At 38.1% G+C, this 12,022-nt stretch overlaps 1 protein-coding gene across 1 annotated transcript; it reads left to right on the top strand.

The window, feature by feature from the left end:
• Positions 1–3,941: 3,941 nt before the first annotated feature.
• Positions 3,942–4,904, top strand: LOC118857907 (olfactory receptor 2T29-like). The gene has a single exon (XM_036768375.1). It carries the CDS (start codon positions 3,942–3,944, stop codon positions 4,902–4,904), a length of 963 nt encoding a protein of 320 aa, XP_036624270.1.
• Positions 4,905–12,022: the final 7,118 nt, after the last annotated feature.

Here is a 12,022-nt window from a genome sequence, read left to right on the forward strand (position 1 = left end):
CCAAAAACAAAAACAAAAGAGAGAAAAAAAGAGGGAGGGGGAAAGGTGAGCATGAAGTGTGCCTCAATCTGCATTCATACTTCATAGTTCTTTCTCTGGATGTAGATAGCATTCTCCATCATGAGTCCTTTGGAGTTGTCTTTGCACCTTGTGTTGCTGAGAAGAGCAAAGTCTGTCAGGGTTATTCCTCACAGAATCCATATATCTGTGGTTCTGTAGAATGTTCTCCTGGCTCTGCTCTGCTCACTCAGCATTATGTTGTGTAGGTTTTTCTAGGTTGTTATGAAGTCTATATCATCCCCATTTCTTATGGCACAATAGTATTCCATTACCTTCATACACCACAGCTTGTTCAGGTATTCTCCAATTGATGGGCATCCCTTTGATTTCCAATTCTTAGCTACCACATGGTACTTGGTTTTTACACTAGCCTCTCAGATTTTTCTCCAACTAGATAGAAAATAGATGTCCAGCTATTATCTTATTGATTCTTCTAGTATCAGTCTTAATTTCTCTCAAAAAATTACTTTGATTCTGCATAATCCTAGTTTCAAATTGATAAGGAACATAGCACACTTTCTAAATGTATTCTTCGTTTTCACAGAACACTTCGGTCATTTTCCTGAGAATTTGTCACAAGCTTTCTCTGAATTTGGAGTGGAGAAGAATATCACAGGTTTAGCCTTCGGGAATAGCTGTGAACATCTCCAGTTTTCATTAGAGAAAATCAACATCAGGCTATTTTTTTTCATTGAAGGAACTGGAGGTAAGTGGCACAAAGCTTAATTGTCTCATGCATCTGAATGTAGAAATGGTCAAATCACATGAACTATTTTACACAAAAATGGCTAGGCTAGGATTTGAGTAGGTAAAGGGGAAACTAGATGCTCATTCAAGGTGGGGGAAATGATATGAAGAAATCACCCATTACTGGCAATATTTTTCCAAGTTCTGAGGAAATTTAATAGTAGAGACATAGAATTGTAGGACATCAGCACCAAAAGGGTTCTGAAAGTTGATGTAAGTCAAGATTCATTTTTACAGATAAAGAAATTCATAGATGAAATAAAGACCAGATGAGAAGTATACAGGCACATGGGTAAAAATATCATAGATAAATATGCTTTTTAATATATTCATTCAAAGATACATGAATTTCTGTGAGTATGCTAATGTTTTTGCGAACACAAGTCCTTCTTCTACCTTGAAGGTATTTCACAATTTATATATTCACTAGCCTGAATTAAAGTATCATTTTTATGCCTATAGGATTATATTCTGAAGTAGCAAACTAGAAATTTCTGTGAAATAAATAATTTCAGCATACAAATTGCCTCACTTTGAAATTAAGGGAGTTTAGAGACTATTTTATTATTTATTTTTTGAGAGGGAATCAGGGTTAAGTGACATATAACTAGTATATGAAGTCAGATCTGAATTCAGGTCCTCCTGACTCCAGGGCCACTGCTCTCCCATTTTTTATTACTGTAGTATGTATTTTATTTTACAATTCTCAGAGGGTTGGTCAAAACAAGCAGAGAGCTATATTCACTTTTCACCTGAGAGAACCTTTACAGTTATAATGTCAATCAGTTTAAAGCAGTTCAGTATGAGACAAAAATGGTCTTAATTCAATTTTATCCAATCCAATTCTATTCAATTAAAACATATCTGTTATGCAAGGCAGTTCCCTAAGTGCTGATGCTCAGAAAGGGGAAGTAGGCCCAAGATTCTTAAATCCAAATAGAGAAGACAAAACAGAAATAACTATGATACAAAGCAAAATGTGACAAACACATCAGTAAAGTAGTAACAATGCCCTGAAAGAAAAAGATCCCCTTCAATTAGTGGGATTAAGGAAAGATGAATAGAATATTTTAGACTCAACCTAGAGTTCAGAGGAACCAAATGACTTTCATAGGCAGAAATAGGCACAGTGGGGGAAAAATAAGGAATCAGAGAGTCAAGAGAATCTGTTTGAATTATAGCTTTGCTTTATTGTCTATGTAACTATGGGCAAATTAATAACCTTCTCTTGGATCATTTCATGATTTTAAAAATAAAGTGGTTAAACTGGGTGATTTTAAAGGTCCCTTCTGACACTAAGTACTATGTTCTATAGGGACAGGTACATTCCTGGCACATGGTCTATCATGAACAAATACACATTCATGGAAAAAGCTAAAGATGCTTAGAGAGTGAAGAAGAGTCTTGTGAATTGGGTTCTGAGAAATAGAAGTATCTACATCCTAGGTGGCATAGTAACAGAGTGCTTGACCTGGAGTCAGGAAGTCCTATGTTCAAACGTAACCTCAGACACTTACTAGATGTGTGTACCTGGGCAAGTCCCTTAACCGCTGTCTGCCTCAGTTCCCTCAACTACAAAATAGGGATAATAATAGCATCTACTTCCTAAGGTTGTTGTGATGATCAAATGAAATATTTGTATCTCATACAGTTTTATAAAGTGGTTAACATAGTGCCTGACACATAGTAGGTGCTTAATAAATGCTTCTTTATTTTCTTCTGTAGATCTTCCCCTAGGATTATGGAGCTGCTTCCCCCACCCAATTTTCATTTTGACTTTGTAGATATGTAAAGAATTGCTGTCAACGTGAACAGATCCTTATGTAACCCTCTCCCTAGTACACTTCTGCCCACCAGGGGACTGATTTTTAATGTATTTTACTTAGTCAATCAATAAGCATTTATTATTAATTTGCTATGTGTCACTCACTGTGCTAACCTGGGGATACAAAGAAAGGCAAAAATAGCCCTTGTCCTCCAGAAGCTCATATTGTAATGTGTATGGTAATGCAAATAACTAGGTGTATCCAGCTGTAGATGGAGTAGTAGAAAAGAGTAGTAGACTCTCAGAAGGGTAGGCAGTAGTAGCTGGGGGGCACTGCGGAAGACTGAGTCCTGGGGGAAGCTAGAGAAACTAAGAGGTAGGAAGTTAGAAGAGAGAGTATTCCAGGCATGGGGGATAGTCAATTTAAAGACATGGAGAATGGAGATGGAATATTGTGTGTGAAGAATAGCATCTAGGACAATTTAGCTGGATTGAGGGAATTAATGTGTAAGAAGATTGGAAAGGTAGAAAAGTGCTAGGTTATATGAAGAGTTTTAAATACTAAACAGAGGACTTTTTGTTTTTATTTTGTCATGGAGGAAATAGGAAGTTAAACTGGAGTTTAAAGAGTAGGGGATTACTTGCTCAGACCTAAGCATTAGGAAAATCACTTTGTCAGGTGAGTGGAGGATAAATTAGAATAGGGAAAGGTTTGTGTCTGGAGGCCCAATTTGAGGTGACTATCTGGAAGAGGAAATGATAATGGCTTCAACTAGGATGTTGAGTGATTGAGAGAATGGGTCCTATATAAGAGATGTTATGAAAGTAGAAACTACCAGATTTACAATTAGGCTATAAATATGGGGGAAGTGAGAGTGAAGAGTTCAGGACAACACTGAGGTTGAGAGACTGAGACTGAAAGTATGGTAATGTCCTTGACACTAATAGGGAAGTTTGGAAAAGGGAAATATAATAAGCTCCATTTTGGGCATATTGAATTTGAGATGCTCATGTGACAAAAATAAAAAGGAAAATGGGTGTTTCTATGAGGTTTATCTGAAGCTAAATAGCTCATCTTGAACACTCTCTTATATAAGAATAGTCTGGCAGAATCACAGGGTGTGAAAATGATCAGAGATGATAATTTTCTATCCAAATAGATCTATCTTTAGGCTCAGGTTAGACCATCTGTATCATAGATTGATGAGAATCTCTCCTGTTAGCAAAAATGCATCTCTGCTCCTGTGGGACAATCTATAGCATATCTCTTTCCTTCATTAATGGATGATCTATCATTTATATAAAAAAGGACAGAATATAAAATCCTTTGTTGTTTTGGTTGTTTTTAATCTTCCCTAGGTGAGATGACATGAAGCAAACGATGTGGTTGGAGAATCAAACTTTTGGGACTGATTTCATCCTGTTGGGGCTCTTTAGCCAAAGCAAATACCCTACTCTCTTCTGCTCACTGATATTCATTATTTTCATAGTAGCTTTGACTGGGAATGGCACTTTAGTTCTTTTGATTCAAAGCAATCCCCACCTCCACACTCCCATGTACTTCTTCATCAGTCAGCTTTCCCTCATGGACATGATGTATATTTCTGTCACTGTGCCCAAGATGCTGTTGGATCAGGTGATTGGGATTCATCATATTTCAGCTCCAAGCTGTGGAATCCAGATGTTCCTCCATTTAACACTTGTGGGAGCAGAGTTCTTCCTTTTGGCAGCCATGTCCTATGATAGGTATATGGCCATTTGTCACCCTCTCCGCTACCCCATCCTCATGAACCGTAGAGTTTGCATACTCCTTGCAATTGTCTGTTGGCTCTTCGGCTCCATTGATGGTTTCACGATCACTCCAATCACCATGAATTTCCCCTTTTGTAAATCCCGAGAGATCCAGCACTTCTTCTGTGAGGTCATTGCCTTGTTGAAACTGTCCTGCTCAGACACATCACTCTATGAGACTGTCATGTACATGTGCTGTGTCCTTATGATCCTTATCCCTGTCATAGTTATTTTAACCTCTTACTCCCTTATTCTCCACACAGTCAGTAGGATGAATTCAGCTACTGGTCATAGGAAAGCATTTGTCACATGTTCCTCTCACATAACTGTTGTCATTCTCTTTTATGGAGCTGGTGTCTATAACTACATGCTCCCTGCTTCTTATCATACTTCTGAAAAGGATATGATGCTGTCTGTCTTCTACACTATCCTAACACCTGTTATAAACCCTGTCATCTACAGTGTCAGGAATAAAGATGTCACAGCAGCTTTGAAGAAAATGTTATGGTCAAAGTGGATTTTAGCTAATTTTCAGAAGTAGGATATGATCTCCAAATACTTAAAACACTCCATATTCTTTTATTTATTATTGGTTCATTTTATTCATGTTGCTCTGTGGTAAATAGGCATCTCTGTCCCTCCCCCCTCCTTCCAAATTAATTTCCTCTCCTTGACAGTTTTTGAAACATTTTGGGTTAATAATTTCCTGGTTCAGTATAAAAATCCTTGACATTTAAGTCAGAATATAAGGATTTGGCTTCTCTACCCACAACTTATCAACTAGGTTACCTTGAACAAATGACTGAAAGCATCTGAGACTTGTTTTACTTTTCTGTCCAATGTTGTATTAAAGAAATAGTTATTAAATACCTAAAAGGTGAATGGGATCAGCATGGATTTATCAAAAACTGCTTTTACTCAATTTACCTCAGAGTGTGCAATCTTCAGGACCCTCTCTGATGTCTCAAAGTCGAGTATTAGCTGTAGGTATGATGCTAGTTAGCACCTATGCCACTTGCTTCCTGTTGCTGTTTGCCAGGGCTTCTGAAGTCCTCATTCTGGGTTTGGTTTTGTTTTCAAGTTTTTTTCCTTAGTAAATTAAACATTTGTTTTAAGTGTAGTGTATTGTAACTTTCTACTCACATGTTGAATTAATCACTTCCTTTGTTAATTAATACTGATCATTAACTAATCACTTATAATTCTTAATTGGTTTGTTAAACCAATAAATGAATGAAATAACCTGTTGGGACTCTTACAGTATAGGCTTTGTGCCCTCCTCCTGTCTAAGATAATACTGATTTATTTCATAATCATTCTCAAGATAAGTCTAGCCTTTGAAATGGGCACTTTCTATAGTCTGAGATACAATAATAATTTGAGGCTGCATAATAGCATAAGTTTCTTGTGGATATGATAGTCACCTACCCTGTAAGTGCACTGTTGAACATATGTCAAGGCTGAGCTTCTCAAAAGACCAGTAATGAATGTATTTATGAGGTCAGCCATGGTGTGTCCCAAATCTTCAGACATAGAATGAAGGAGAGTATTTGCTGTCAGAGACATGGCCTTCCTCTAAATCAGAGCATTTCCCTTCAGAATGCACCATACAGATGATGCATTGCTACAAAGAGTATTTTCACAGAACATCATGGCTGACTGGCTTCTGCAGTTGAGTATCTTATGAGAAATCAATGCCCATTAAAGACTAGAAGAGACATCAGAGGCAGCTGCCTTCTCTGTTTTCCTAATATCTAGTCAGTTGTTTCATGACCTTCAATAAATTTCACTTGAGTAAACCAGTTAGGTGATTGACTCTGCTTTTATTTTTAGCCTCTGAAAATTTCCTTTTGAACCCTTATCAATTGGTTATGATTGTGTGAGTGACATAAATGAGTGGTTCTGACAAGGAGAATCCCTTCCTTGACTCTTGATTTGCCTTTAAATTATACAGATTACCTTAATAAGGCTTGCTATTTTTCATTTTTCAGCCATGCTAGTAGATCTCAGGCCAAGGTTATTAGACATCTATCATTCTTAAAGGGAAGAAAACCTATTAATTCTCTATTTAAACCATCAATTAGGGATGTGTGCAGAACTGAGACTGTCATTTTAAAAAGAACCATGTACTTACTTTAATTTTATCCTTTTAGATATCACAGAGAATAGGATTGGTTATATTTGAGCAGTCTTATCAAGTTGGACAGCCTGGCTCCCGGAGGGTCCTGGTAGGCATTAAACTATTAACAATCAAATGAACAGAGAACTGCTGATTGTCAGACTTAATTTAGGAAAATTCCATATCAGACACGTTCACTGACCAGTTCTTAGTGACCAGGTTACATAACTTTTGGGCCTTAAAAAAAGAAAGAACATTCTGGGGAAAGGCCCATAGGGATGCTTCGACTGCTTAGATTGAATGCTTCCAGACCCTGACAGAAAACAATCTAATATTTATTTAAATAAAACAACCCTGAGCACAAGTAGCAATGATAAATAGCAAATGCATAATATTAGATTAGGGAACTAAAAAGTAAGTTATATTTGACAGTGTTGTGATTTATTTGGTTTATAAGAGGGTGTATGAAATACAACTTAAGTTTAAAAAAATCAAGGTCCTCACTTTGGGGCTGTGAGAGGAGGTGGGAAAATGGGTAGTAAGGGTGGGTGGTGAAGGGGAGGCTGGTTAGAGAAAGCTAAGACAATACCCTATCTTCCCATATACTGACTTCTGGAGAAAAATTGTAATATTTGCCGTGGATGCAAAAAGGTTAGCTAACTGTTGTATTAAGGCAGCTTGGTGGCACAGCGGACAGAGTGCTAGGCTTGGATTCAGAAAGACCTAAGTTCAAATTTGACCTCAGACACAAGCTGTATGACTCTGGGAAAGTCACTTCATTCTGTTTGCCTTAGTTTCCTTATCTGTAAAATGATCTGAAGAAGGAAATGGCAAACCACTCCAGTATCTTTGCCAAGAAAACTCCAAATGACGTTACAAAAGGTCAGTCACAGCTGAAATGAGTGAACAAAAACAAAAACAAAAGCTATTATATTAATATGATGATCCAAGCCAACTCTGAAGGACTTATGATGAAAAATGCTATCCATCCCCAGAGAAAGAACTGATGGTGTCTGAATACATATTGTGGAATACTTTTTAATTTTTTTCATTTTTCTTGAGTTTTTTGTCTATGTTTTCTTTACTATGACTTATGGATATGTTTTCCATGACTACACATGTATAGCCTATATCGAATTGCTTGCCTTCTCGATGGCTGGGGATGGAGGTGTGTTGGGTGTGGGTGTCAGAGCAGGGAGGAAGGGAGAGAATTTGGAACTAAAAGTTTTTTTATGTAAGTCTTTTTCAGTTAATTAATTAATTAATCTTTAGTTTTCAACATTCACTTCCACAAGATTTTGAGTTCAAACTTTTTTCCGCATCTCTTCCCTCCCCCCACCCCAAGATGGTCTGCTTTCTGATTACCCCTTCCCCAGTTTGCCCTCCTTTCTGTCACCCTGCCCCCTTCTCTTATGCCCTTCCCCTTCTATTTTCCTATAGGGCAAGATAGATTTCTATATCCCATTGCCTGTATATCTTATTTCCAGGTACATGTAAAAACAGTTCTTAATGTTCATTTTTAAAACTTTGAGTTCCAAATTCTCTCCCTTCCTCCTTCTCCATTCACCTTCATTTAGAAGGCAAGCAATTTGATTTAGGTTATACATGTGGTGTCATGCAAAACACTTCCATAATAGTCATGGTGTGAAAGACTAACTGTATTTCCCTCCATCCTATCTTGCTCCCCATTTATTCTGTTCTCTCCTTTCACCCTGTCCCTCTTTAAAAGTGTTTGCTTCTGATTACTCCCTCCCCCAATCTGCCCTCCCTTCTATCATCCCCCCCCTTATCCTTTCCCCACTACTTTCGTGTAGGGTAAGATAGATTTCCATACCCCATTGGGTGTGTATGTCATTCCCTCCTTAAGCCAATTCCAATAAGAGTAAGGTTCACTCTGTCCCTCTCATCTCCCCTCTCTTCCCCTCCATTGTAAAAGCTTTTTCTTGCCTCTTTTAAGTGACATAATTTACCCTGTTCTACCTCTCCCTTTCTCCTCCCAGTACATTCCTCTCTCACCCCTTAACTGTATTTTGTAGATAGCATCCCTTCATATTCAACTCTGTGCCCTCTGTCTATATATATATTCCTACCAACTACCTGTTATGGTAATTAGGGTGCGACTTTTTTGTTTTCTCCTTCAGAATGCTAAGGTAATCAAGTACCTTTGATGAGTCTTGCCTTTCAAATGTAATGGCACGCAAAGTGGACTTTTTGTTGGCTTTTGTTTCTTTGATTGAATGAAGAGTCTTTGACCTGCTTAAGAAACAAGAAAGCCTAGTTCACATAGGTTTGAGTTGTGTGGTTGTGATGCCCTCTGACCCTGAGAAGGGTATATAAGTTCTGAGGTTGGTGTTTTGTTTTGGGTCTCTCACTCACTGGAGGAGTGTCATGTTATTTGAACAGATGAGACTCTGAGTAGCTGTTGTTAAGAGTTGTGCCCCCCCCACCAGCTTTGAAAACCCAGATGTTGGTGCTTCTGTTTTTGGTAACTGTGTACGTGATATCTTGATCAGACAAAGCCCGTCTATTGATCTGTTTGTAGTTTCTGTTTGTATTTGCTCTAAAGTTCAGCTTGCTGACTTTTCCCCCTGAACTAAGTGAATGATATATGTATGTTTATTTAAAGTGAGATTGTTAACCCTTTAAAGTTACTTTCCTTAGAAAAGCAGATCAAAGCACTTGTGCTAGCAGCCCTCCTGTGTGCTGGTGTTATTGGCCTTACAGCAGCCACTGTACTGGCAAGTAGCATTGTTGTTACAAAGTGGCATAGTTGGCAGGATGTGCAGATTAAAAGGAAAGTATGGGGTTTGGGGGGACTGGGACAGTGGTTGGATGTTTCCCAGTTATTGGGTTGCTTTTTATACAGGGTGTTCCTAAATTCTGGACACATGGACCAAAATGCATATTTTCATGAAATGAAATGACTGAGATTTTCAACAACATTGTATTTAATTGGAATATTAACAAATAACATCTGCAACTTCAAATAACATCATATCATTTCGTATTCATATTCCAAGAGTGAATGTGCTAAATTGATGGCAATGTGGAGTTAATTGAGTTATTACATTGAGTTCATGTGAATCTTGCAAAGTGCATCAACCTTTGCATCACAAATGATGGAAATCATGTTGAGGATATGGAGCCTTGAAACAGGAGTGAAGAACTGCCTTTGTCCAGACTTGGCAGGAGTAGTTGGTGAAGCAAGAGAAAAAGCAGAGAATGGCCTTTGTCCAGATTTGGCAGAAGCAGTTGCTGAGGTGAGACTAAGAGTGTTGAGTTGCCCACGTATGGACCCAATAAGAGAGGAGAATTGCCTTTGAACCCATCTTGGTGAGGTGAGAGCAAAGGTGGAGAGCCGCCTACATCAGGATTATCGATGTTCCCTAGCCAAATACATATAACCATTTCCGGATCAGAACACGTTTTGTATCCCATCTAGTTGCCTCCTCAGGGTACCTTGAAATCTGTCCTGCCATCAGAGTCATCCTCTCCTCAAACTTGCCCTCTTCCTTATGCTTTCTTCTTTCTTTAGGCATAGCGGTCAAATAAATACTCCCATTGCTTCTTTAAAGGGTGGATTAATTGACTGCCCTATAGATCAACTCATTATCTCTGGCATTCCTAGGACCAAAACTCCATTCCCCACCGGTCCCTTATATGTGCTATCTCCCCCCATTAGAATTAAGCTCCAAAGGGCAAAGGCTTTCCTACTTTTTGTATTTGTATCCTCAATACTTAGTACAATACCTAGAACTTAGTAAGTGGTTAATAAACGTATTTTTCAAAATCCATGCATTCATTTTAATACAATTCAATAAGCATTTATTAAGTGCCTACTATATGCTAGGCACTCTGCTGAGTGCTATAGGGTGTTCGGGTGTGGAAGTGGAGCCTGAGGTGATGAAGTTACCCTAGGAAGGGTATCTTGTTCCATGGAGTTGAAATCAGGCAGAGTAGCAGATGAAGAGTGGAGTCAGCCTCCAAGTGCACTTTCTGCTCTCAATAAGGAAGACATTGGGAGGAGTTTGGAATTCCACCTTCCAGCATTCCAATCAGAGTGGGGAGGAGTCTGAGGAAGGTCAGAGCTTGAGTTAGCAGTATGGTGGTGAGATTAGAGGTGATAAAGTTAACCTGGAAGGTTCATCTTGTTCTATGGAGTTGAAATTAGGCAGAACAACAAATTAAGAATCATAGAGTTTTAGAAACAAAAAAATTAGATACCATTTAGTCTAACACTTCATTTTTTAGCTGAATTTAGCTGAATCAGAGATTGCAAGTGTCTTTTACAAGGCTACACACTTACGGAGTGGCAGAACCAAGAGAAAAGATTTAAAGATAAGTGAATCAGGATGAGTAGAAAGATAATGATAACATTAATTTTTAAAAAGGGAAGTTTGGGAGTGCCTTTTGGGCAAAGATAATGAGTTTTATTGTAGATTAATTTTGAGTTGCCTATGGGACATCCAGTTGGTAATGTGCAATAGGCAATTGGAGATGTGTGACTGGATATCAAGAGAGAGACAATGATTGAATATGTAATTTGGAAATTATCTGTACCAAAGTGATAATTAAATTCATAGCAGCTGATGGGATTACCATTACAGAGAGTAAGTGTAGAGAGAGAAGAGAAGAGGACTTAGGACAGATTCTTGTAGTACACTTACAACTAGGGGAGTTATTGATAGCATGTGATCCAGCAATGCAGACTAAGGAGAAGTCAGAGTAGTAGGAAGAGAATCAGGAGACAACAATCACAAAATATTAGGAAAGAGAGAGTATCCAAGAGAGTGAGGTGGTCAATAGTAAAACATAGTACAGAATGCTTAAAAATGGGAAGCATTGAAACATTAGTCTTGACAAGTAGAAGACCATAATGCCTTTAGGTAGAGAAGTTTCGGTTAAGTCATGAAGTTGGTAGTCAGATTGTTATGAATTGAGAAGTGATAAGAGGGAAAGTGGAAGAAACAAACGTAAATACATTTTTTCTAGGAGTTTGGCTATGAAAGGGAGATGATATCTCAGATAATAATTTGAGGAGATTTAAGGGCCAAATGAGAATTGTGTTTTGTTCTGTTTTGTTTTTAGGATGGGAGAGCAGGGGCTGTCTGTGAGCAGTGAGAAATGACCTGGGGGAATAAGAAGTGGGTGCTATAATATTTCTATTTAACTTAGTGTATTTAACCCATCTGCTTCCCTGTTTCCCCTCAGTGCCAGCTTCTAGATGGATCATCTGGACAGTACACTTAAACCAGACACTTGGATGAGCCAGAAGAGGAAAGGTCTAGGTAATATTTTCACTATCACATTCTCAACATCAACCCTTGGACTTGATTCTTACATTAACTTTTCTGATTTTTCTTTCCATACAGCTAGAAAAGAGAAAAACCTCACCAGTTTTCTTATTTGATTCTTCTAAGTCTTTATTTCATTAAAAATTTCTTTATTCTCCTATAATACCAGCTTTCCCATTGATAAGAAACATAGCAGTATAGTTTATAAGTAAGTTCTCAGTTTTCCACGTTGCTTCTCCCTTCCCC

The sequence above is a fragment of the Trichosurus vulpecula genome, chromosome 7 (assembly GCF_011100635.1).
Source record: "Trichosurus vulpecula isolate mTriVul1 chromosome 7, mTriVul1.pri, whole genome shotgun sequence".
Classification (NCBI taxonomy): Eukaryota; Metazoa; Chordata; class Mammalia; order Diprotodontia; family Phalangeridae; genus Trichosurus; species Trichosurus vulpecula.